The 27,840-nt window shown below is 40.4% G+C and overlaps 1 protein-coding gene and 1 long non-coding RNA gene across 2 annotated transcripts; one reads left to right on the top strand and one right to left on the bottom strand.

Moving 5' to 3' along the window:
- Positions 1-14: 14 nt before the first annotated feature.
- Rad9b (RAD9 checkpoint clamp component B) lies at positions 15-25,037 on the bottom strand. The gene is made up of 9 exons (XM_046446277.2): positions 24,966-25,037; positions 24,503-24,617; positions 20,453-20,552; positions 16,995-17,101; positions 9,773-9,879; positions 9,619-9,683; positions 8,875-8,997; positions 6,842-7,085; positions 15-1,570 (listed from the first exon to the last, which is right to left on the bottom strand). Exons 1-9 carry the CDS (start codon positions 25,020-25,022, stop codon positions 1,433-1,435), a joined length of 1,056 nt encoding a protein of 351 aa, XP_046302233.1. The 5' UTR covers positions 25,023-25,037; the 3' UTR covers positions 15-1,432.
- On the top strand, positions 5,554-26,702 carry LOC131424227 (uncharacterized). The gene is made up of 3 exons (XR_009226917.1): positions 5,554-5,921; positions 24,795-24,905; positions 26,355-26,702. It is a non-coding gene; the product is annotated as an uncharacterized LOC131424227 (long non-coding RNA).
- The last annotated feature ends 1,138 nt before the right edge of the window (positions 26,703-27,840 follow it).

Raw genomic sequence — 27,840 nt, 5'->3', positions numbered from 1 at the left:
TTCTAAAACCCAAATTGTGTACAGTGGAGCAGCATAACTGTCTGCTGCAGGCCATGCTGCATCAAGGCTGCTGCTGAGATTGGTGTCTATTTTTTTAAGATACATATTTTTTAGTTGTAGTTAGACACAGAACCTTTATTTAATTATATGCGGTGCTGAGGATCGAACCCAGGCCCTCGCATGTGCTAGGCGAATTCTCTACCGCTGAGCCACAACCCCAGCCTGAGACTGATGCCTATTTCAATGAAGAAATCAGAAACTTCATCCTCAGCAAGGAGACCTACAGGGTTACTTTTGTGTGTAAAAGTTCTCTATAGTCATCTGCATTTGTTACGAATATGAATTCAGTGTTCATCATTGGTATAAGCATAAGAGACATAAATTCGGCCTACTTTGAAAATGTAGTTGAAAATATGTGGGCATTGCCACTTTCCACAAAAAGCTTGGTGAAAGCCCATTTTCATTCACTGAGAAACATCTTGGGATGAACTTGAGTTTTTATTAGGTTATTGTGGGTAGCTATGACTCATTACTAAGCTACAAGAGCCAAATTCATTCTGGTTTCATTTAGAACTCTGTTCACAGTTCTGAAGCATACTAATCCACTCAGCCACCTTTTCAAATTCCTCACAAAATCTGAAGAACAATTGCTTGCCAGTTAACACTTCCTTATTGTTTGATGGTTTCCCAAAGACTTAGCAATAAGATGTTACAGAAGGCTGGTTCCTGGGGTTATAGAACTGCAAACAAGTCTGGGGGAGGGAGAGGCTCTCACCATAAGGTATTACATAACAGTGTTTTTGTACCAAATTTTTAGTCTTGTTTATGCAGGTAAGAAGCTAATTCTTAAAGGGGCAAAGAACAGACATTTGTATCCCACATTCCATTCCAAACTCAGGCTCTCTTGTGTGGAGGTTGCTACACTATTTTAGATAATACAGAAATGTTTGACATCAAGGGCTGGGGGTGTAGCCAGTTAATAGAGTGCTTGCCTTGCATGCACCAGGCCCTGGGTTCGATCCCCAGCAGCAGCACCACCACCACCACCACAACAACAACAATAAAAGTTTGACATCATTTCCATTAAATTATTTTCCTGTATCACATTGCAAATAAAAAATCATCCCTGAAAATCTGTTCTAATTGAAGGCTAATCAAATCTTTTACAAAATACAAAAAGACTCCAAAGTGAGGGAATGATTATTTTTTTCTAAGGGCTACTTCAAAAATCAGAATTTTTTTTCAATGGACAAAAGTGATGTTATTTGAAAAACCTGCATAACTTTTTGCAGTTTCTGAGAGTCCCAAACTCCAAAATGTTCACAAATACAAAATACTGGACTACTAGTCACAAAACTGTTTCAAGACGTCTTGATGCACTTCCATATCTGTTGTACACTAGGCATGAAGACTGGGGCTTAAGGCGAGGCTATCACTGAGCTTTAGATGTGGAGACAGTGCCATTAATCACATCCTCGTCACTGTCACTTGCTATTGCCAGACTGTCCAAAGGGCGGTTGAAGTGCTCTTGCTGGTCAGAAGAAACAGCTCCAAAGAACATGCAAGAAAACTAGAGAGAAAAACAAAAAACTGCAGTTTATTCCAAAGTGAAAGTTTGCCCAATTAATGCTCAAGGTGACAGCCCTTGCAGAACGCTGCCAGTGTGGTCCTCCTGTCTTATTGGTGATGGCTCATGGGATGTCATTATTGGCCCAACTAGTTCTAAAACCAGACCCTTCCCTAACTTCAGAGGCCCAAGATGACCTTCAGCTGGGGCAGAGATCTGCTGACTTCCCCTGAAGCCATCAGAACTCCAGGTTGAGCCAGACCCTATGCTGGCTGTGTGAACTGAGCCATCTCTTCTCATTTTCCTGCTCTTTAGCCCTGTCTAAAAAGCTTCTGACCCCACCACTTCACAAGCTTCAGATGTGATCAATGAAAATGGCCACATCCTTAAAGTTGGAGGCTGTTTTTTGCCTTCATCCACTCAGGTCGCCCCTCACACTGCCTTCCAGTGCAGTCCCTACCCTACCCCTGGGGCCGCTCAGCAGGCTCACCCTCTTCTACCCAACCTTGAACCAGGGCTCACTTTCAAACTTAGCACAGCTGGCATTTGGGACCTGATGACTGTTGTGGGCTGTCCTGTATTGGGAGATGCTGGGCAGTGCTGCTAGCCTTTCCCCACTAGATGCCAGTAGCACCCCCTTCCCAACTTGTATCATCCAAATGGCCCCAGACTTTACCCCAGGTCCCCTAGGGGAGGAGGCCCGCCCCTGGTTAAGAACCACCACCTTAAATGTGGGCTGTCCTCTTGAAATTACCATCTGTGTGCCAGGGAGTCTCCAAGATTGAACTTCAGTCATCCTACTGCCTGGTTGGTGTCACCAGTTGCCATACTCAAGCCTTGAACCAGGTCCTCAAAACCTAAGTCACCCCTGATCTCTCCCTTTTTCCTTACCCCTTCTAACCAACCCATGTCAAGAGTGTTACCTCCTAAGTTAGCTGTCTCACCTGACCACTCCCTCCACCCCTCATCTAAGGAGTGACCAACTCGGAGGCTGTAACTGAGAGAACTTTCTTGCCTGACCCCACCCCATTTTTCACATGGCTAAAGTTCTCTTGTAAACATTCAACACCATCAACTGTTAAATCCTTTCAAAGACTTCAAATACCAAGGTACTTTATAAGGCTGTTTACACACAGTCCACAGGACTCTCCCAGCATAAGCTGGCCCTCATGTAGCTTCCCCTTGAGCAATGCATTGTCTGCCTCTGGCAATCTGCTCCCAGTTGCAGAACTCAGGCTTCAGTTTCTTAAAACCAGAATGCCCCTCCAACTGCAGGGCCTTTGCACCTGCCCCCCCCAAACTCACTTCCTTATCCCTTCCAGCTCAGCTTAAGCACGAGTTTCACACTGAAGACCCCCCTGGCCTCCTGGAGTAGGCTGTTTAGCACCTTAAATCTCAAAGCACCCTGAACTTTTCATTGAACTTATCACAGCTTTTAAAAACTTCCCTATTTTTAGTCGCATGACTTTTATATCTGCATCTAGTCCCTATGCCTTATACCCTCTTTAGTCTCTAAACAAGTTTGGGAACCTTATTTATTTTGCTGACCAGTTTCCCTCACGTGCTCTCCAGGACACCTGCCTGCAGGAAACACTGGTGGAAGTCCATGGGTGTAGCATGAATGAATGAATAAGCCCCATTCTTGGCTCATCTTCAATTTTGTATCAGAAGATGGGGATGCTCTCTGTAAGGTGGCAGTTCTGACAGCAGTGTGGGCTCCTCACTCCACATAGAAAACTCCAGCTTAATAAGGGTCAGTATAGACTGATGTCTGTGACAGAGGCCAGCCAGGAGCCAATTAATTAGGATCCTGTTTGTACTGCTGCAGCCTGATACTTTCCAGACTGTACTTACTATTAAAATATCAGCTAAGCCCACCTGCCCTATAAGCAAATGTACAATGTGTACAAATGGCATATACTTTGAAATTCAATCACAAATACACCTTAATAATGAGTGATTACAATAAACAAAGGACACTTTGGATTAAAAAAAAAAAAACAGCTTGGCAGGGCTGGTGGCATGGTAGACCACACAGTGCCCCTGTGGACTAAGCCCACGAACCTGTAAAGGTGTTATGTCACGTGGCCAAGGGGAACAAAGGTCACAGATGGAGCCAGGGTTGCGAACAGATGGCTGAACCAGCTGGGGGGCCCAAGGTGAGCACAAAGATCCTTACGGGCGGAAAGAGGATGGAGAGGGTTCGAGTGAGCAATAGGAAAAGATATAACGAGCCAGAAAGATAGAAGGGGATCATGAGAGAAGAGTACAGTGGCCTCTAGAAGCTGGAAAAGGTAAGAAGCAGACTCCCAATTCTCCTGAACGGACACAGTTCTGCTGACACCTTGACCTTCGCCAGTGAGCCATTTCAGACTTGGACCTTCAGAACTGTAGGATGATACGTTTGTGTTGTTTTCATGGCACAAAATTTATGGTAATTCAGGCTGGGGATACACCTCAGCTAGTAGAGTGCTTGCCTCGCATGCACAAGGCCCTGGGTTCAATAAATCTGTGGAAGGAGCATAGGAAACTAACACACTGGCTTTCGCCATAACTGCAGACACAATCTCAGTTCCCTTTTATGGGTCTAGCCTTGACCAAGGACTATTGAATGTGTATCATCGTATGCACATATCCCTCAGGGACATTCATGGTGCCCCATGAGACCGGGAAGCTTAGGTGGACTTTGGTTTTTGAGAGCTGCCTGAATTTGCCATTGGCTTGGGGTAAGTGCTATTTTCTATCTCTCTTTGGCCTTTAAATCTCACATGGCTGGATAATGGAGACTTCCCCATGTCTTTCAGTGAGAAAACTTGACAGCGTCCAGGCAGCCAGACAGTAGCCTCAAATCCCATGTGAACTGGGCAAGAAAAGAATTAAAAATATGTCTAAATGTTATGTGTGTGTATGTGTGTGTGTGTGTGTGTTCCCTATGTTACTGCCCATGAAAACTGTATATAACTCCCTACATTGAAGAAGCCACTGGTCATTATTTAGGATATAGAACTCTGTTATAGCTAATTTTGAAAATCCCCTTTCCCAAAGTAGCACACCTAGCATATATGTGCATGCATGTGCGCGCGCGCGCACACACACACACCCACGGTGAACCATCTGGAATTTTTGCGAGACCACCAGAGGGGTTTTAAAAACTTTCTTAGGATGTCCCAAACCAGGGTTGAAGGTGTCCACACTACTGGCAATGCACTAGAAAGAGAGAAATGAGTAGAATCAGGTCTGCCCTTAATGAACTCACAGTCTACCTAGCAGAGTAAATTAAGACTTAAAAAATACTAACAAACAAACAAACAAAAAAACCAAAACACCCTTTTTTATGGATCTGGTAAATTGATATCAAAGCTTAAATTAAAAACAAATTGAGAGGCTGGGGCTCAAGTGACAGAGTGCTTACCTAGCACATGTGAGGCACTAGGTTGATCCTCAGCACCACATAAAAATAAAGATATTGTATCCACCTAAAACTAAAAAATAAGTATTAACAAAACAAAACAAAACTAAAAACAAATTGAAAACAGGAAAAACTGACACAATCCACAAAGGGATACTAACCCATCAGCCATGAAAACACACCTGGAAGCTGTCATAATGCAGTGTTGCCCTGACACATGCAGAGGCCAAGATTAGCAGAACAAAAAGTCCAGAGATAGATTCCAACCCCTGATGAACCTAATTCAAAGCCAGGCATGGTGGCAGGAGCCAGCCCCAGCAACTTAGAGAAGCTCTGAGCAACTAAGACCCCATCTAGAAGTAAAAAATAAAAAGGGGCTGGAGATGTGGCTCTGTAATTAAGCGCCCATAAATTCAATCCCCAGTGGGGGGGGGGGGAGGAGGAGGAGGAGGAGGAGGAGGAGGAGGGCATATAGAAATTCTTATGCTATTTTTGCAACTTTCCAAAAGTCTGAAATTACTTTAAAATAAAATGTTAAATAAGCCAATAGTAGGGTGGGCCACATAGTGATGGAAATATAGGCATCACATGGCTCTGGCCTTGTCAGGTTCACAAACCTGTTTTCAGTGTGCATGGCAGACGCTGAGAGCCAAGCAGAGGTTCATCCTGAGGCCACTGTCCACACAGCTTGCTCAGCCAGACACGGGATTGCTAGAGAGGCAGCCTATTTGCTGCCCCCTCGCACACGCATGCTCTGTTTGGGGCGGGGAGGAGAATGGAAAGCCAGGTGAAGACTGTGTACGTTAAGTTCCCCAGGGAAAGTCCCTGAATGCCATTCCAAGGACTTCCACCGCAATGTGACGGGGAAGTGGAATGACCAAGAGCCTAAAAGCAGGAGAGTGCGAGAGAGTAGTAACGAACATTTGCGGAGCACTGACACGCCAGGTATGTCTGTGAGTGCGTTTTTCACAGATCCATTTAACGGATATAATTATCTCCATTTTTCTGACAAAGAAATTGAGGCAAATATCAGTAACTTGCCCAAGTTGTACAGCTGATGAGTGGCAAGAGAAATTTGAATGCAGGAACTTGAACTCTAGAGCCAGGGCTCTGAACCCCTCATTGTCCACCTAAGGTTTGAAGCAAGTGTCCCAGCACACCGTGCAAAACCAGGGCCGAGGGGAAAGGGCCACGGGGCCGGCCAGGCCCTCAGCAGGCCAGGCGGAGCGCAGCGGCCTCGTCCTTGCCATGTGGAGGCCAGCAACTCCCCTTAAAAGTAGAGAATTTAAGAGAGCTCAAATGGGTGTCATAGAGCTTGCAATTCTAAACATCACTGTCCCTACTGAGGAAACTGGCAATTTTGGTGAATTTCAGGGTCCTGAAGTCCCAGGAAAATGATTTTGTGTTGTTGCCTGTGAAAAAGTAAGCACAGTAAGTGTGACCAAAAAAATTACTTCTATGACTTTAGCATGTTGTTGGAATTAAAATAGAGCATACTATAGATGATCCTAATTTATTCTTGAAAACAAATGCCCACATCTCTACTTAGAATATGCTTTGTTAGAAATTACTGAGAAATGTAACTATTTGTATTGATAGTTTATAAATCAGACTTTTCTTATCGGAGACTAGCTCCACACCTCCCCTAACAAAAAATAATAAAACAACACAGGGGTTGGGGGTAGCTCAAGGGTACAGAGTTTGCCTAGCATGCATGAGGCCTTGGGTTCAATCTCCAGCTCCACACACAAAAAAAAGAAAGAAAAAAATAATAATTCACAAGAGGCTGGGGTGGGTTGTGGCACAGGATGCCGAGGGAGACTGGTGCTGACACTTCTTGACTGATATGCAGTCGGTCCTCTTACCTTCCTGAGGTATGGAGAGCCTGGCCCTTCCTCTGTGTCACTCACAATGCTTTCAGGTACTTCAAAGATGTTGTCTCCACTTGCTCTTTTCCTTTGAGGGCTGCCACAGTTTTCCCCTGCAGAGTTTTTGGTGGCAGCTTCCCTAGGATAAAGCCTCTTGGGTGCTGATTTTCTCGAGATACACTCTGGAGCCTGGCTGGTTCCACTTTTATCAGCCTTCGAATTTGACCGTATCATATCTGACCTGAGATGTTAACAGAGATTAAATGAGCTGTTTCTTTGGAAAAAAAAAATATATATATATATATATTTTTTAATATATATATATATATATATATTTATATATATATATATTTTTTTTGAGGAGTACCAGGGATATTTAACCAGGGGTATTTAAGTACCAGGAGTACTTAACCACTGAGCCACATCCCCAGCCCTTTTTATTTTTTATATTTAGAGACAGGGTCTCACTAAGTTGCTTAGGTCCTTGCTAAATTGCTGAGGCTGGCTTTGAATTCGAAATCCTCCTGTCTCAGCCTCCTCAGTCACTGGGGAAATATATCTTTTATATAACTAATGGAGCAATGTGAATGACAATGATAGTGCTGATTTAGAGGATGTACTTAGATAATACAGAATTAATTGTTGAAACTTACCATTTATGTATATGATCATTTAGAAATTCCTTTGACTTCATATTATATGTTAACAGGATCAAGTGAGAAAAAAAGTTAAATAAATTATTAGAAATCTGTAGAATGAAACATCATGAGGTCATGAAAACCTATGTTTTGGGCCTGGGGTTGTGGCTCAGTGGTCAAGTGCTTGCCCAGCACAGTGAGGCTGTGGGTTCGATCCTCAGCACCACATAAAGATAAATAAATAAAATAAAGGTATGGTGTCCATCTACAACTAAAAAAAAAAAAAAAAAAAGCTGTACATGTTCAGTGCAGATGCAAACTTAAAATATAAATAAAACCTATATTTTCAAGTCATAATCAATGATGCTGGAACACACATATTCACAATATATTTTATGGAGAAAAACCAGAATACAAAGCAACACATTACATGATCCCACTCCTTTTTATTTTTGGTACCAGGGATTGAACCCAGGAGTGCTTTACCACTGAGCCAAGTACGTGCCCAGCCCTTTTTAATTTTTAATTTTTAATTCTTTAAGTTGTTTAATCCTCATAAAGTTGTCAAAGCTGCTGAAACTTCTGATCCACCTGCCTTCATGTCCGTAGTTTCTGAGATTACAGGAACTCACTATGTGCCCAGCCCAATCTTGTTTTAAAATACAAGTATATTGGGCTGGGGTGGGGGGGAGTCTGAAAGAAAATTCAGTGAGTTAAATGTTAATAGTAGCTATTTCTGAGTGGGGCAATTATGGGTGAATTCTATTTTATTCTTCTTTTTTTAATACTTATTTTTTAGTTGTAGTTGGACACAATACCTTTATTTTATTTATTTATTTATTTTTATGTGGTGCTGAGGTTCAAACCCAGGGCCTCGCACATCCCAGGTGAGCGCTCTACCGCTGAGCCACAACCCCAGCCCCTATTTTCTTCTTTGTACTTTTATGTATTTTCCAAAATTTCTACTATAACTTTGTGTGACTTTACAACAAATTATGCCTCCCACCAAAATGTTATTAAGGAAAAGAAAAATAGAAAAAAGATAAATGGTTATCCCTGTATCTGAGAAAGAAGAGTTTTATGTAATGAATAACATACTTTCCTGCAAAACTTGACACTGGAAATTGAAAATGAGTTTTGAATGATAACAAAGATAAATCAGATAGCCCTGTTAAGTTCTGATCAGAAGAGAAAAAAACAAATATCTGATACAACATTGGTGAAGTTTCAACATTAGGATTTGGTGTTACTCTAGCTCTTCTAGATTGGGACAAAATTTCTGACCTAATGTTTTACTCCCCAGTTGTTTCCTAAGTGAATGCCACTGAATTATTTCAGAATAAGATGGCATGGCTTTCCCCAACCAATAACAAATTTAAAACATAGATTTACCTTTTTCGTGTCTGCGAGAGACACAGTGATTGTGGCGAAGATGCCCGACTTGGGTCATCAGCCAAGGTAGCCAAAATAAAGTTAGCTTCCAGTAGCATGTCATCAATAGTCAAAGCCATTGGTCTAAAAGGGCAGAGTCAGAGCAAAAATAACATTTATTTTCTGGTGGTCATTAAGAATGCATTAAAGATGATAATTATGGAATAAAAAGAAATAGTACCTATCCTTTCATGTGGGAATCTTTAATAATCTCAAATAACTACAGTCCTAAGAGCTGAAAGATCCCTTAGAAATCATTAAATTCAATTTCATAAATATACCTCAACCCAATCCCATTTAAAATTTTAGTTTGGAGGGGTTGGGGATGTAACTCAGTGGTCCAGCACTGGCCTAATGTGTGAGACCTTGGGTTCCAGCCCCAGCCCCACAAATTTTTGCTCTGAAATATATAAAGTCTCATAGTTTCATAGGGATTTTAACTTGCTTAAGCCATATATGGTTTTCTAATTAGGCAATTTATTCAGCAGCATGTCAAATTTATAAATATTTCACTCTGCAAAAACATGTATCTTTCTCAATCAAGTTCCAATTTAAAAATGCCATTTGGCATCTTTCAAAACTTTACTTTGATACATGAAGCTAGTAAAGTTAAGGAAATCCTGGGGTGTTAATTAATTTCACCATGATTCCAAGGGTTTTATTATCACAAAAGAGTGAAACTCAGAAAAGTTCCCAAGGACCTACTTTCCAGGAAAATCAAAATGAATGGATATAGGAACATGGATAGCTTCTGAAAACGTCAGCATTCCCTGAGGAAGAAAATTTAAAAAAACTTTAAATCTTTATGAAAAATACCAGTAAAAACCTGAATTTGAATTTGACACAAATATTTGTTTACCTTCAATTCTTTGAAGCAAAATGTTATTTCTGTATCCAATCCAATCTGAAAGAAGTCAAACTCATCTGGGCCAAAAGACATCTCACTGTACACAGAATTTGTCAAATCTGTTTAATGTCACAGAAAAAAATAAAGAATAAAATGAGTCCCAGAGGCATTTATTTATTTATTTATTTATTTTATATCTTTATTTTACATTTATGTGGTGCTGAGGATTGAACCCAGTGCCTCATGCATGCTAGGCCAGCGCTCTACCACTGAGCCACAACCCCAGCCCTCCAGAGGCATTTATTAAATTTTAATGTGAAAATATAACTATAAAGGATAGGTTAAGACATAGAACCCACTTCTCAGGGAATGTCAAAGATTCTTTGACATTCCCTGAGAAGTGGGTTCTATGTCTACGTCCCTTCCCCTTGAATCAGGGTAGGATCCGGAGTGCTTTGACCAAAAGGATATGGCAAAGAGACCTGCACCGGTTTCTGTGTCCAGACCTTAAGAGACTGGCAGTCTCCTCTTCCTGTCTGTGCAATACTGACTCTTGTAACTCAGTTACCAGGCCATATGAAATCCAGGGTGCATGGTCACGGGCCCTGCTGAGCTCCCAGCATCCACCAGAAGTCACGTGAGTGCACCTTCTTCACATCTTCAAATGATTCCAGCCCCAGCCACCATCTGATAGCCCTCGTTCCCCATTCTCCTCCCAGCCACTGGCAACCATTAATTTATTTTCTGTTCTCTGGATTTAGCTATTCTGGATATTTCCTATATGTGGACTCATTTAATATGTGGCCTTTGGTGTCTGGTTTCTTTCACTCAGCATGATGTTCTCAAGATTCATCCACACTGTAGCCTCCACCCAGACTTCATTCCTTTTTATGGATAAATGATGTTCAATTGTATGGAGAGATCACAGTTTCTTTATTCATTCATGAGTTGAAAACATTTGGCTTCCATTCTGTGGCTATTATGAGTAATGCTCCTATGAATATTCATGTGGACCATGAGGCAGAGCTCATGGTCCTAAAGATGGCAAAGGAACAATACAGAAAAAGCCTGGTGCTTTGATGAACATGGAATAATCATTATCAACCACTATTATTATATTTTCTGCCACTCATATTTAAAGATAATTCTAAATAACATACCCTACAATTTTTAAATTTTATGTTCCTTTAAACAGAAACAAACTTCACATCTTACTTTTTTTTTTTTTTTGTACTGAGAACTGAAACCAAGGAGGGCTTTACCATTGAGCTAAGTCCACAGCCCTTTTCTGAATTGCTTAGGGCCTTGTTAAGCTGCTGAGGCTGGCCTCAAGCTTGTGATCCTCTTGCCTCAACTTCCCAAGTTTCTGGGATTACAGGCATGTGCCATGGTGTCTGGCCATATCTTCTTCTTCTTCTTTTTTTTTTTTTTTGGTACAGGGGATTGAACCCGGAGGCACTTAACCACTGAGCCACATCCTCAGTCCTTTCTGTATTTAGAGACAGGGTCTTGCCGAATTGCCTAGGGCCTTGCTGAGTTGCTCAAGCTGGCTTTGAAATCTCAATCCTCCTGCCTCAGCCTCCAATTCCATCAAGAAAGTAAAAAAAAACAGGTTTACAGGTGTGCACCACCGAGCCTAGCTTCCAGACATATCTTATGTCATCTATTCAAAAAAAGATGATTTGACTTAGTTCAACAATGTATTATCATAGCACACCCTGATGTTTGGAATTTTACATATACATTTCAAGATAATCAAGGATTTATGTATTATTCCCTCTATTACATATTCTTCTATGATTTAAAAATTGAATGATGGCTGAGCATGGTGGTACATGTCTGTAATCCCAGCAGCTCAGGAGGCTGAGGCAGGAGGATCACAAGTTTAAAGCTAGCCTCAGCAACCATGAGGCACTAAGCAATTTAGTGAGACCCTGTCTCTAAATAAAATACAAAATAGGGCTGGGGATGTGGCTTAGTGGTTGAGTGCCCCTGGGTTCAATCCCTGGTAACCCACCCCCAAAATTGAATGATGTACCAAAAATCATGCAACGAAAGAAAATAGATGAGTTGGCTCCATCAAAATTTAAGACTTTTGTGGGGCTGAATTTGTGGCTCAGAGGGAGAGTGCTCACCTCGAATGCATGAGGCACTGGATTAGATCCTCAGTACTACATAAAGATAAAATAAAGATATTGTGTCCACCTATAACTAAAAAAATTTTTTAAAAATTAGGACTTTTGGGCTGGGGTCGTGACTCAGTGGTAAAGCACTTGCCTCACCTGTGTGAGGCACTGGATTCAATTCTTAGCACTGCATATAAATAAATGAATAAATGAAGGTCCATCAACTACTAAAAAAATTTTTTTTTAAGTGATAGAGGGGGGCTGCAGTTGTGGCTCAGTGATAGAGCGCTTGCCTAGCATGCATGAGGCACTGGATTCGATTCTCAGCATCACATACAAATAAATAAAAGTCCATCAACAACTAAAAAAAAAAAAGTGATAGAGGGCTGGGCTGTGGCTCAGCAGTAGCACTCTTGTCTGGCATGTGTGAGGCACTGGGTTCGATCTTCAGCACCACATATAAACAAATTAATAAAATAAAGATCTATCAACAATTTAAAAAAGTGATAGATAATGTTCAAAAAAAATTTAAGATTTTTGGGCTGGGGATATAGGTCAGTTGGTAGAGTGTTTGCCTTGCATGTACAAGGCCCTGGGTTCAATCCCCAGCACCACAAAAAAAAAAAAAAAAAAAAAATTAAGACTTTTGTGCTTCAAAATATTCCATCAAGAAAGTAAAAAATAGCCAGGAACAATGGTGCACACCTGTAATCCCAGCAACTTGGGAGGCTAAGACAGGAGGACTGCGAATTCAAAGCCAGCCTCAGCAATGGTGAGGCGCCAAGCAATTCAGTGATACCCTATCTCTAAATAAAATACAAAACAGGGCTGGGGATGTGGCTCAGTGGCCAAGTGCCCCAAGTTCAATCCTTGGTACAAAAAACAAAAAAGAAAGAAAGAAGGAAAGTAAAAAAAACCCCACAAAATTGGAGGAACTATTTGCAAATCTATATATAATGAGCTAGCATACAGAATAATCAAAAGACAATCCAAGTAAAAAAAAGTGAACAAGGGATTTGAACAGACTTTTTTTTCCAAAGAAGAAATGACCAATAAGTACATGAAAAGATACTCGACATCATTAGTCATTAGAGAAATGCAAATCAAACCCGGAATGAGGCACTACCTCACACCCACTAGGCTGGCTGTAATCCAAAAGACAGACAATAACAAGTATTGTCAAGGGTATGAGAAATCAGACCCCACATGTGGCTGGTGGAATGTACAATGGGGCACTCGTCATTGAAAAACAATATGGCAGGTTTTCAAAATATTAAATATGACATTACTATAAGACTTAGCAATTTCACTCCTAACTATATACCCAGATAAATAAAAACACATAATCACAAAAAATCTTGTAGATGAATGTTCATGTTAGCTCTGTTCCTAAGAGCCTTATTCATATGAAACAATAAAAATGTCTTTCATGATTTAGCTATGAGGCTTCTCCCAAAAGCTCATGTGTGAGTTAATACAAGAAAGGTCATAGGTGAGATGATTAAGTTATGAGAGTCTTGACCTAATCAGGGCATCGTCCACTGATATGGATTAACTGGGCGGTAACCATAGGCAGGTAGGGTGTGGCTGAAATAAGCAGGTCACTGGGGGTGCATCTTTGGGGTTTTTATTTTCCCTTAGTGAGTGGAGCTCTCCCTCTGCTTCCTTGTGGCAGAGGTGTTTTTCTCCTCTGTGCCTTGATGTTTTGCCTCATCTTGGGCCCAGAGCTCTGGGGTGGGTGATCTATGGACTGAGACCTCTGAAACCATGTGCCAAATAAACATTTCCTCCTCTACATTGTTCTTGTCAGGTCTTTTCTTGTCAGCAAAGAATAAGCTGACTAAAACAATGCCCATCAGGGGCTGGGATTATGGCTCAGTGGTAGAGCGCTCACCTAGCACGGGTGGGACCCGGGTTTGATCCTCAGCACCACATAAAAATAAAAGCATTGTGTTGTGTCCATCTACATGTAAAAAATAAATATTAAAAAAAAAACATGTTTTCACAGAAATGCATAATTTGTAAAAAAAAAAATGCCCACCAAATGGTGAATGAATAAATCAAATGTGGCATAACCATAGAAAAGAATATTATTCAGCAATTAAAAACGAAGTACTGATAAACATTATAACATGGAACATCCTTAAAAACATTGTGCTAAATAAAAGAAGGCAGACTCAAAAGGCCACATGTTGTATGATTCCATATTTCATACAAAATGTCCCAGGATAGGCAATCCATAGATACAGAAAGTAGATTAGTTGTCACTTAGGGCTGGGGCTGGGAGGAAATGAGAACAAATCCACATAGAATAAAAAATGAATTTATTCTTTAAGTGAATCACTCATATAGTATATAAGTTATATCTCAATAAATCTTTTTAAAAATTATTCATGATGAATTTGGAGGAACTACCTATAATCTTAGCAACTTGACAGTCTGAGGCAGGAGGATCAAGGATCAGAAGTTCAAGGAAAGCCTAACAACTTAGCAGGACCCCATCTCAAAATAAAATAAAAAATAAAAAGGGCTGAGCCAGGTGTGTTGGCACATGCCTGCAATCTCAGCGGCTTGGGAGCAGCAGGAGGATGCATTCAAAGTCAGCCTCAGCAAGCCAGCAAGGCCATAAGCAACTTAATGAGAACTGTTTCTAAATTAAAAAAATAAAATAAAAGGGCTGGATGTGATTAAACGCCCCTGGGTTAAATCCCCAGTACCAAAAATTAAAAGTAAAAAAGGGCTGAGAATGTAGGTCAGTGGTAGAGCACATCTGGGTTCAATCCCCGGTACTAAAGGAAAAAAAGGAGGAGGAGGAGAAAAAAGGAGGAGGAGGAGGGGAAGGAGGAGAAGGAAGAGGAAGAAGAATGAATTTGGAGGGAAAAGGGATTTGTTTGTTTGTTTCTCAAATCCCATCCCATTTCCTCCCCCTCCCCCTCCTGACAATATCTGTGTACTCTTTGTAAGTACCTTTGTTCAAAAGAGAAATTCAGTATATTTTTATATTCCTCTTGCATTCCTGACTTCCACAATTTAGAGACTACTACAAGAACATTTCACATAAACTGCTTATGTAAAAATACCAGAGTTCTTACCTAAAGTGATCTGAGATGAATAAAATTCACACACACATGACTTTATAGTTTCTTAGAAATCAGTACCTTCATTCAATCTTCTGCTGTTCTAACTGAAGTACAGAAGATACACCAAACTATCTCTGGATAGCAGGACTTCAGGTGACTTGTTTTATTTGTGCCTTTTTTTTCTTCAATGAACATGAATTATATACACAGTAAGAACAAAGGTTAAATCATATGTATTTTTAAAAGGGTCCCACGAATACCTTAAATATGCATTCATCTCAATCAGGAAGGCTCCCACACACCCAGTGTTTCAGAATAGAGGAGGTTCCATAAGATTACACAATGAGATGTACCATAACTACTCATTAGAAAGCTGCTTATGAGGGACAGTGCTCACTTGTTACTAAATGGCCAACTATTCAGAGATGGCACTAGCCCAGCACGGGTTTTCCAGATCATGTACTCCCAGCTGCTAAAATCAGAATCTGGGGGACCTGAGGGAGGCGTTTGAGACAGTGGGGGAGAGCTTGCTCTCTGAAGCCTGTCTGTTTGTGGACCACAGGCCACTACCACCGCATGCAGCACCAGGCCGGTCCCACAGTTCCTCTGGACTTCAACTTCAATAAGAGTACTGAGATAGAACAAGAAAGGCCTGAGTTGCCGGTCATGTTTTCACCTTTAACAATAAGCTGGTTTGCCCCAGTTATGCCACCTGCTTTCTTTAAAGCTTCCAGGGGCCCCTCCCTGACTGCCACCTGCGCAGAATGCCTGGCTCTGACAGCTTTGGCCTTCCTGGGGTGGCAGTCTTGAGCCCTTCACCGTCTCTGCAAACAGTCCCGGAACACGTGAACAAGTAGCCAGGTCGAGCCGCAGACCCGGCGCGGAGGGCAAAGCCCAGAGAAGTGGGCACAAACCCTGAATCCTGGGCCGCGCCGTGGGGCGCGGAAATCGTCGCCGATGTCTCCCCCAAACGCCGCCCCGCACCCGACTAGCGCACGTCTCCCCGGCGCTGGGGCTCCAAAGCCTCGCCCACCTGGTGCCGGGTGCCTCTTGGTGATTTCCATTTCCAGGTGGGCTGATGGGCCACGGCGCCACATCAGAGTTGTTGGGAAAATCAAATGAATTCGCAGCGGCAGCTCTAGGACCCACCCTGGCACACACCGACCCCATGGAAGCCTGGTTCTGCTGGCTTTTCCCCTTAAAATGATACCGTTCCTCCCTTCACATCACCGAAAACAAAAGATCTAGGGTCAAAAAGTTCCCAAGACCCCGCGGGTTTTCGCTCACGGTCAAAACCTCACCGCAGGCGGGCGCCCCAGCGTTGAAGACCCGAGGCCGGGCCCACGCCACCAGGAAACGCTAGGAACAGCTGACTTGAGGAGTGGTCACACATTTTTGCCTCGTGTATTTGCTAAATGGAGTAATTAACATTTCTAATTAAAAGTTACTGCCTCTTTTTGCTTAGTCAGGATCATCTCCACGAGCCTGGGCGCGGTGGCACATGCCTGTAATCCCCGCGGCTCGGGAGGCTGAGGCAGGAGGATCGCGAGTTCAAAGCCAGCCCCAGCAAAAGCGAGGCACTAAGCAACTCAGTGAGACACTATCTCTAAATTTAAAAAATACAAAATAGGTTTAGAAATGTAGCTTAGTGGTCGAGTGCCCCCGAATTCAATCCCCAATAACAACAACAACAACAAATCATCTCTATGGATTGCTGACCTCTTTGCTTTTCTTTATGTTAAATACACTGGGTGATAGAAGATAAGAAATAGACCTTAAAATCTTAACTGAAAATATATTTCCCTCAGTAACCATTCTCTTCATTTTAAAATAACCTGAATTTCAAAACCAAATATTTTAATCAGTATTGTGTTAAATGTCCTGGATCTCTTAAAAAATTATGATCTTTCTACATCTTACTGCTTTTTAGACACATATATTATGCTATTAATATGCCCTGCAAGGCTAGCAATGAAGATAGCCAGGAAGGAGAATCCATCAAAGCAAGGCAACAGATATTATCCTTACCCATGGAATCCTCACTAGAACTCTTGAGGCAAAAATTCAGTGGAGTAACAGCAAGGGTGACCTCCTCTTGACTTGATGTAAAAAGAACAATCGCCTCAGCAAGCAGTCTATAAAATGTAATGAAATGTCTTAACATCACTTGGAAAACAAACAAAAAGACAACCTTGTTAATTGGGACTTGAATCTTTAATCTGGAAATTAATAATTAGCCTGCGCTTAAGAAGATGTACCCAAAAGGCCTGTTTTCTTTCTTATATGTCAACTGTCCTATGTCTAGTATATTTTTAAATTATAATTTCATTTGAAGTCCAAGAGAATAGCAAAATACATCTGACAACTGCAGCATGAACAAAAACACCACATTACATATATTATGTGTGTGTTTATATACATATAGAAGTACATTCCTTTAGTTGATCTGAGATCAGACTGAAAAGGGAGACAGTCGAAAATGAAGCTGTTTAAATACAGCTGGGGTGAACTATGCTGGAGGCCCAGTTAAGGGGGTGGAGTTTGGTAAGCAGCCTGCTGCCTGTATTTTCTTTTGTTTTGTTACTTTCCTGGACAACCTATTGTCTGTTGCTTTCAAGGCTCTCTGGATATCCCAAGTGCTCAATACAGCTTTCCTGAGCTATAACTCACAGGTAACACAACACACAGATTTAAAGTCTGATTTGCATTTTCCTAATGACTTTTTATCTGTTTTACCTATGTATTGGCCATTTGAATGTCCTCTTTGGGGAAATGTCTATTAATATCCTTTGCCCATTTTTTAGTTGGGTTGTTTTTTCAAAGATTGCATTACAAGTTCTTCTCTCCTTTTGAAATTGAAGTGTTGTTAGATAAAAGTGAAATTCTTAGAATTTATGCAATCTTGGTGTCAACCTGATGTTAGACATTAGCTTAGCAGTGTTTACTGATGTCTAAATGTCAGGAACACCAACCAAGTTCATTTGAGAACTTTTTCATTGTTGAGGGAGAGGTGGTGAGGGGTGTTATACAACTCCTTCTCTTCCTCCTCTCCTTCCCCCGACCAGTTCTGGGAATGAACCAAGGGCCTTGTGCAAGTGCTAGGCAAAGTGCTGTACTACTGAGCTACACCCCTAGCCGCTAAGAAGCCAACTATCTTCATACAAGAACCAAATGCTAATAAATATATTTTTTAAATGCCCAAGCTCACTACTAATAAGGAATACACAACAATAAAGAATATCTAATAATACCATTTTTTTTAACCTATTAGATTTGCAGACATTTTAAAGATTTATTACATCCTCTACTTAGAAGAATTCTCCTATATTTTGGTAGGAATGAAGACTGACCCAAACTTCACATGGCAATTTAATAGTATCTATGCAAATTTAAAATTTGTATAAGCCTTTGACCCAGTAATTCCATTTCTAGGACTCTGGGTTAGGTAGCCTATAACATGGCCCCAGTGATCGCCAGCTCCTGATGTTCACGCCCTTAACCTCTTTCCCTTAAATAACATGGGGTAGATTTTTTTTTAAATATTTTTTAGTTGTAGTTGGACACATAACTTTATTTTATTTATTTTTATGTGGTGCTTAGGATCGAACCCAGAGCCTCACATGTGCTAGATGAGCGCTCTACCGCTGAGTCACAACCCTAGCACCTACATTCATTTCTAACACAGAGAAAATGGAAGAAGTGATGAGATGGCAATTCTGAAATTACAGGATCAAAAGACCTTGGCCTCTGTCTTGCCAGTACTGTCTGTGTTCTCACTTGTGTTCTTTATCTTGCTCAGAGCAGTTATCATTTGTGAAGACACTTAGGCAGCTATAGACAGGCACATATGGCAAGGATCCCAGGCCTACCAACAACCACATGTCTTCCCAACAGCCCTGGCAATGAGCTTGGAAGTGAATTCCCCAAACTGAGCCTTTAGATGAGACTGTAGCCCTTGCAATGTCTTGACTTCAGCCTCATGAGAGACCTTGAGCCAGTAACACCCTGCTAAGCCACACTTGTTACTATAGAATAAAAAATGTCTGACTTTGAAGGCACTAAGTTTTGGGGAAATGATGAATACACTATCTTGTGTCCTGCTAGCAGAATTATTTATGACAGCAGAAAGTTGGAACAACCTAAATTTTCACCAAGAGTTTAGAGTAAGCAAATCATGGCTCAGATATATAATGAAAAATTATGTAATCATTCAAAAGAATAAGATTGATTTAAGTGAACTGATATAGAAATATGCTCACAATTATATACTAAGATTTAAAAAGTAAGTTGTGGAAGAAAAAGAAAAAATAGCAAGTCATGGGCGGGGGATGTGGCTGAATGGTGGAATGCTTGCCTAGCATGCACAAGGCCACAGGTTCCATCTCTACCACTGTGGGCAGGGTAGCAAGTGGCCAAACAATACAGAGAGTAGAACATTTTCTTAAAACAAACAAAAAAACTATATATGTGTAGTAGGTGATATTAAGGAAATAGATATTTATAATAATAGGGATAAATACCAAATTGTTAATAAAGGGGACCTGACTGCCAAGTGGGACAGGAGGTGGCAGAGAATACTTTCATTATTTACCTTTGCACACTTCTATATATTTGGATGTATTAAAAGGAATAGGTGTAACTTTTGTAATTTAAAAAATAAAGAACCTGTGTAACTCTACATCATGTACAATCAGACAAATGAGAAGTTACACTCCATTTATTTATGATGTGTCAAAATGCATTCTACTGTCATGTATAACTAATCAGAACAAATTTTTTTAAAAATCCAAAACAATAAGAAGTCAGGCTTAGTAGTGGATGCCTGCAATCCCAGCAATTTGGGAGGCTAAGGCAGGAGGATCACAGGTTTGAGGCCAGACTCAGCAACTTAATGAGACCCCGTCTTAAAAAAAAAAAAATAAAGGATAAAAGGGATGGGGATATATCTCAGTTGTAGAGCACCCCTGAATTTAATCCTTAGTAACACATACACACGTGAGTGCATGCGCAAACACACACACACACACAAATAAGGATGAAATAAACTTTGGCTCACAGCAAAAACTGGGTATAGTTTCACTGACAAAATACTTCACTCATTATCTAGAGAAAAAAAGCACTTAGGGGTAAAATCAGTCTGCATTTAAAATGTATAAAAAGTTTCCTGCTGCTGTATGTTCTAAGATTTAGATAGGTACCATATAAATGTAAGTATTATGAGATAATATGTTCTTCTCCTTTGATAGAACTTGATGTAAAAAATCATGATAGGATATTTTTAGAACTTTCTTGGCCACTAAATTATTGCTGCTACCATTAGGCAGTTATCATCTACTATATCAAATTTCCTTTTGACCCTGTAAAGTGATTTTTCTAAGTCAAGTTTTAGCTTTAAAAATAAAAACCTGTAAGTAGGGCATTATTTTTTCATCCTGTGGCCATACTATATTCAAAAAAAGAAAAATAAACAACATAAAACTCATTACCTTGGCTGAATCATCAGTGTATTAGTACACATATTCTTCTCAAAAATAACTTGCAAAGGCTGGCTTTCTTGAAAACACACATTATGAGTTCTTTTAATACCTTAAAAAGAACAAAGCGAACTCTTAATCATTTTAAGCACAAGAAAAACAGATTTTTTTGAATCTTTAACTTTGACAGCCCAATAAAATAAAGTAACATTTGCTATATGACAGGTGCTCGAAGTTCGGAGCAGCACTGTTCCTCAATGAAATCTGTTACCGCTCCCTAGTGGACACCAGGCAACATGAAACCGAGGACCAGGGAGGCAGTGGAGAACCCCAAATCCTCTGAAAGACAGTTCCTTAATTTGTAAAACAGTCACCGCCCACTATAGACCATATCTCTTTCAGCTTCTCTTATCCAGATTGATTTTTCAGACAGGACTTTTGGCAGTTAGACCTCCACATCTGGTCTGTGAATTATTTTCCCTTTTGAGGAAAAAGAGAGGTAGCAATATAAGTTGAGTATCCCTTATTCCAAATGCTGAGACCAAAAGTGTTTCAGATTTGGGAGTTTTGGGGATTTTGAAATATTTGCATAAACTTTACAGGTTGAACAACACTAATCTGAAAACTGGATTTCAGACCTCAGCACCCTTCAGATTTCAGATTTCTTGGGTTAGGGATGCTCCTCCAGAATGAGTCTGACCCTCAAATAAATATGCTAGGAAGCACACATTTCACATACATCCTCTGTGATCCTCGCAATATCCCTATAGTGTAGAGGCTTAATCTCAGAAGAGGAAACTGCATCTCAGTGAGGTTACGTGACTTTTCAAGGTGATACAATTTTAACAATTACAATTAAAACTATGAGTCTATTTGCATATAGAACCCATGCAATAAAATCCAGGGGGGCTATAATTTTATAGCATAATAATGTTACACTGAAGCTGGGTATAGTGGCACATGCCTGTAATACTAGTAGTGACTTAGTAAGCTGAGGCAGAAGGATCTCAAGTTTGAGGCCAGCCTCAGCAACTTAGGGAGACCCTGTCTCATAATAAAAAATAAAAAGGACAAGTATGTAGCTCAGTGGTGGAGCACCTCAGTACCAAATAATAATAATAAAATAATGTTACAGTGAGAATCAAAGGGCTCACTAGAAACATTTCTTAACTTATATGTTTGGTGTTTTATTGTTCTTTGTTTTATATTGCTGAATTAATAACAAAACAATATTTATTAACTTAATATTACTGAGTGTGTATCTGGCTGTATTAACCAGCTTTGACTGAATGAGAAAAAATCACTCCAAAATTTAGTAGCTTAAAATAACCAGCACTTGTTACTTCCCACAATTTAGCTGAGGGCTTTTCTGGCCTAGGCTGGGCTTAGCTGTGGTTGGATCACGTAGGATGGCCTTGTTCCCTATCTGGGCCTCAGCAGGAACAAGTGGGAGAGTTGGGACAGGTGAGGCCTCTCCCCACCTAGCCAGGAGTGCTCCAGGAGGCCACACCACACTTGTTCTCATGCTGATGGAAAGGTTCTCAGTGGTGGAAGCTGACAGGCCTCTTGAAGTCCCGGCTTGGAACTCACACAAAATCACTTCTAGTGAGTTCTTCTGGTATCGAAGCAAGTTTCCAGTCAGCCAAGATTCAAAGTGGGGAAACATGCCCCAGCTTGTGAAGAAGAGTCTACAAATAATTGGGGAATTTTTTTTTTGTAATATACCACATAGGGATGATTTTTAGAAGCTGGAAATATCAGAGAACAAATCAGACAAAAGTCTTTGTCCTCACAGTTTACATTCTAGTAAGGGAGACTGACAATAAGAACATAAATGTGTAAAATAATAGGCTGTGGAGGGGGACATGCACCCCCAGAAAGAAGTACACCACGGCTTTTGAATCCTGGACAAACTTACGAGTCAATTCTAAGATCTTTGCTTTTGCCCTGAGCAAAATCGGGAGCTATTTGAGAATTTTGAGTTTGAATGATATAATCTGACCTATATTAAATGGTGGCTTTTTTAGGAAGGCACAAAGCTCAAAAACTAACATCTCTTACCTGTTTTTTAAAATATTTTCTTGTCACTTATGGCGAGATGATAATAGGTACATGTAGAATCAAAGTCAAAGATAACAAAGAACAGCCAGTGAAAAGGAAGTTGCCCTCCCCTGGTTCCTGCCTTGGCCCCCACAGAAGCCACTACCATCACCATGTCTTAGGTAGTCTTGAGAAATAGCCCATGCGTATCAAACACCTTCTTACCCACAGAGCATTTGGATCAAGTGAACACTGGTGTTGCAGAGGGCTCAGGCTGAGGAGTGTCTTTTTCGCTATCCCTGAGGCTACCTTTTCCTCTACTTCCTTCCTTTCCCTTTTCCTTATGAAAGGCCCTGAATGTTCTCAACCTACCCCTTGGCTCATACTGCTTCCTCCTTCCACTGCCACCTGCTGGAAACTTGCCAAATGAGACATCACTAGCCAGAAAATCTTTCCACCTTGCCTCTCACCCAAAGAATATTCCACTACATCCTTTTAGAAACAATTTGGCTTCACTGCACTAGTTCTTTTAGTCTAATACTAATTCTCCTTCATAGAATGCAAATGAGATAAAAATTTTAAAATTTGTTTTCTCTCTAGGTCACTTATTAACTTTAGTACACTACAAAGTACTGTACTATAATAAGGTGTGGAGTTTTCACCAGAATTTACTTCCTTCATCAAGAAAATCTTACTATTAGGGGCTGAGGTTGTGGCTTAGTGATGGAGCACTTGCCTGGCACATGTGAGACACTGGGTTCAATCCTCAGCACCACATTAAAGAAAAAGGGCTGGAGATGGGGCTTAGTGGTTAAGTGCCCCTGAGTTCAATCCAAAAAAAAAAAAAAAAGTCTTAACTATTAAGCCAGGCAATGCCAGGTACTGGCAGGGGCTAGTGGAGGTTGTGGCAGGAGGATCTCAGTTCAAGGTCAGCCTGGGAATTTGGTGTGACCCTGTCTCAAAATAAAAAACAAAAGGGATGGGAACATAGCTTAATAGTAGAGTACTTACCTAGCATGTGTGATATTGACTCAATCCTCAATATGCCCCCCATATCACACACACACACACACACACACACACACCATCTTACTATTAAAAAAAAAGCCAGGCACTGTGGCATGCACCTGTCTCAGTCTACTTGGAAGACTAAGGCAGGAGGATTGCTTAAGAACAGGAGTTTGAGCAACATTGTAAGTCCCCATCTCTTTAAAAACAACAATCAAACAAACAACAGCTAAACTAAAGAGAAGATTTAGTAATGTATTTGTCTTAAATTCTGACATAAGCTCATTATTAGGCCATGAACTCAGACCAGTTACAGATAATTTGGACCACTTTAAAGACCAGTGCTCCTGTCCATGGGTACTTGATCCTATGCTGGAGTTCTTGCTACTCCATAAGCTCAACTTAGAACTTCTCTCAATGGATCCAGAGAACTCTCTGAACCTGACACAGTACAGCTAAGGACCAACCGTTATGATAGAGATGTTATATTTGTGGAGTTTGGAATTTCAGAGGACAATCTGGAACACCTTTGAATCTAGTAAGTTATTCAAATGTTTTTTTTTTTCTTTAAAATCATTTTGAGTCATTAGTACACTTGGAGAGTACCCTTTGAGGAAAGCTTAAGACTTTGAGTCCAGCCCTTTGTACTTCACTTCAGTAATATACATGCAGATTTTATTTTCCCTCAACTAAAAAAAAAAAAAAAAAAGTACATTCTCTTTTGGAAGCCCCTCTCTACTGGAGAGGGGGGGAGGGGGGGAGGGGGGGAGGGGGAGGGGGAGGGGGGAGGGGGGGAGGGGGGAGGGGGAGGGGGGGAGGGGGGAGGGGGGAGGGGGGGGGAGGGGGGAGGGGGGAGGGGGGGAGGGGGAGGGGGAGGGGAGGGGGGAGGGGGGAGGGGGGAGGGGAGGGGGAGGGGGGGAGGGGGGAGGGGGAGGGGGAGGGGGAGGGGGGGGGGGAGGGGGGAGGGGGAGGGGGGGAGGGGGAACAAAAATTTAAACCACTTTGAACACCTACCATGCCTGCAGAAGAACTGAATAACTATTTTGCATTCATCAGAGCTGGTGAACATTTTGCACTTTTCTACATTTCTTTCGAGAGAAGTTAGACATCTAAAGATGGGTAGAATTGACTGTAACACAAACACATTATACATATTAAGAACATACCTAATATGGTTGTTTTATCTGTTTCTTTAAAACTAACAAGGATGTATGTAATATTCATAAATAAGCAGAATTGTCCTGCATGCCATCTGAATTACCAAGTATCCTTTATTTATTTTTTTTTTTAAATATTTATTTTTTAGTTTTCGGCGGACACAACATCTTTGTTTGTATGTGGTCCTGAGGATCGAACCTGGGCCGCACACATGCCAGGCGAGCGCGCTACCGCTTGAGCCACATCCCCAGCCCACCAAGTATCCTTTATAATAAATATTTCTCCAATGCAAGAGAAACCCAGGGCTACTTATATTTACCTTCATTCCCAATTTGCATTTTAAATTCAATGCTCTGTCATTATCATTCATTTTCATTGAGGTTGACCATTGATAATGTTGAAAAAATACAGGAGAGAACAGGACACATCCATATGCTGATCGAGAAGAATTCATTGATCTTAGAGCAAGCTGGGAAAAATAAGAGAGCTATTTAGGAGAAAACCAACTTTCTTTAAGTGATAGTTGAATACTTAAATTCAATTATGTTTAATATCCTAGTTAAATAAGTTCAATTATAACACCATGAAATGTTAACTATACACCATTCAGTGTATATTGAATTTGCATATGTACATACATATGTGTATGTATCTATATTAAATTGAAAATGAAAATGCCCACAGGAGAATTGAAAATGCCCACAGGGGCTTTAACTTTAATGGATGAAGTGGCAGAAGGTGATATAAAAAGGAGTTATAGTAAATTGGTGGTCTCATACCTCAACTAAGGGAGAAAACCATTACTTGGTTTTGGTTAACTAATTCCATTTGTGATTGTAAGCCCAAAATTGTCAGATCTTTTAATTTTATTTATTTGTTTGCATTACAATCCCAGTCCTGGGTCTTTTACATTTTAAAAAGAAGCAGGAAATTCAGATATTTATGTGGACTCTCACAATTTTTAAATGTTAGAAATTATTTCAATTTTTGAGGGAGTATGCTGGAATTGAATCCAGTGCCTTGTGCATGAAAAACATACATTCTACCACTGAACTACATCTCTAGACCCTCCATGAAAAACCAAAAAAAAAAAAAAAAGGTGTAGGTCTCACAGAATATTTCTACAGGCCTCATCTAGTCTCTTGATCACCAGTGTATGACTCCTGACTTGAATAAATTATGTTTTTCTGCATGATTTCAAGTTTCCTGTGCTCTAAGTATACCGAGATATATAAAATAAAGATGAACAATGAAAGGGATAACTGATAATTTCTGAATTTCCTGGTTCCATTCAATCTGGACTAGGATCTTTAAACATTTCTGTCTTACTTCATGATCTGTTACTTCAGATTCTTATTTATTTTACCAGAGAAAAATCTAAATAAACCCTCCAGATTCTCTTGCTCTTAGTTGAGTTTTTAAAAAAATCACTGATTTTGGAGATCACAGAGATGGAAATAAATTATTAGCCTCCCCAAAGCTAATAAATGATTAGCCTCCATTAGCTTTGGGGTAGATATCATCTCTGACATGTGAGTTATGCTGATAGGTTGTATAGGTTACTTTCAGGAACTTGAAGGCCACTTTTGCTGAAAACATTGACTCTTCACTTGAGCCTGCTTATGTCCAATGGAATAGGATGAAAAGACTCTGGCCTCTCTGCCTCCAAATTGTGTCTTTCTCCTTTGCTGCCTTAACCTTGGATCAGGTTTTCACTCAGCTCTGCATGTAGACATGTCGTTCACTTGAGAAATGTTTTGCCCAAAACTATGACGCAGGATTAACTAGACTTGTGTAGCCTCTTTCCTCCCACTTCAAGGCTAAAGACACACCATCACCAGAAACACCAGACCATAACTGAAGTAAAAAGAGGTGGTACCCCAAGTTCCTGGAAGATTTCTACCTGTTCCCAGAAAAGATATGAATTTTCTTCCTTTTATTAGCCTCTCTCCCTCATTATTCCTGTCCTATATCCAAAACTTCTAAAGCCCCTGGAGTTGAGAAGTTGATGTGCCAGCAGAGCACCCTCTTGCCCCATTCTTGGACATTAAATAAAGCCTTTCTTTCTCCCCAACTCGTTTCTGGGACATTGGTTTTTCTGTGGGATGAGCTTCACTTTGGTAACACTTACACCTTTTTCAGATGGGTCTAGCCACAGCTCATCATTCACTCGGGATAAAGCCTGGATTGCTTTCCCAAACACTATGGAGAAAAAGAAAAGCACTGTTTACATTCCTTCTCTCTAAAAACAAAAACAAACCACAGGGCTACTTCATCAAGCAGAGGACTCAAGATAAATTCATAAAGATCAGTGGAATCTACTGAACAATTTGTTCCTGCAGGTCAAATTATTTAACAGATTCTTCAATTGAACAATTCTTCCCTGCCCTATGGGTCTAATTCCTAGAGAGAGAAATGGAGGCTTTTGGTTTTGTAGATAATACACATCAACCAACTATTGGTAATATGGAAATAGTTGGCAACGATTCTACCCACACTTTGTTGCCTAGTTTGCAACACATAGTTCAGCCTGGTTCTACCATTCATTCTAATTCATGGACTGTATAGACGGTAATAACATTCAGCTTTTCCTTGGCTTCCAATAAACTCAAGTTAGCCATAATGATCTCAACTTCTGTTTCATGTCAAGTCCTATCAGAACAAATGAAAACCAAAGTGCAAGATCACAAAAGGGGTTTATTGCAATACGTTGGATTCATCTTTGACTGAATTTTTGTGGTATGATTGACCTGGAAATAATGCTTTTGAATTCCTTCTCCTGCATATATTGGAACAATTTCCTTAATCAAAATAGGATGTTTTGACTTTTGGTTTTTGCATGTTTTATACAAATATCTAGGGACAAATTCTTTAATTAAATATATCTAATAGACAAATTGTTCAACTGATCCATACAGCATTTTCTAGACTAATGACACATTGCTTTAAGAAATACAGTATAATGCCTTTGGCAAAATGCCATCACATAGTAGGAGCTCAATAAATTTGCAGAATGAGTGTATAAAATTCAATGACATTCTTTCTTCTATATGTCTGCAGTATTGTGTGGAGCTGTTGTGGCAAGGAAATTTCCATACTATTAATTTTTTCAACTTGGTTTAAATAAATCTATTTGCAAAAAATATATGGAAAAAGGGCATGGAGAGGATGATTTTAAATGTTTTAATAACTCC

This window comes from Marmota monax, unplaced genomic scaffold (genome assembly GCF_021218885.2).
Source record: "Marmota monax isolate L192 unplaced genomic scaffold, Marmota_monax_Labrador192_F-V1.1 WCK01_AAM20220418_F8-fsc00092, whole genome shotgun sequence".
Taxonomy (NCBI): domain Eukaryota; kingdom Metazoa; phylum Chordata; class Mammalia; order Rodentia; family Sciuridae; genus Marmota; species Marmota monax.
Note: the sequence above shows the minus strand (reverse complement) of the source record. Positions and strands in the feature narration are given on the sequence as shown.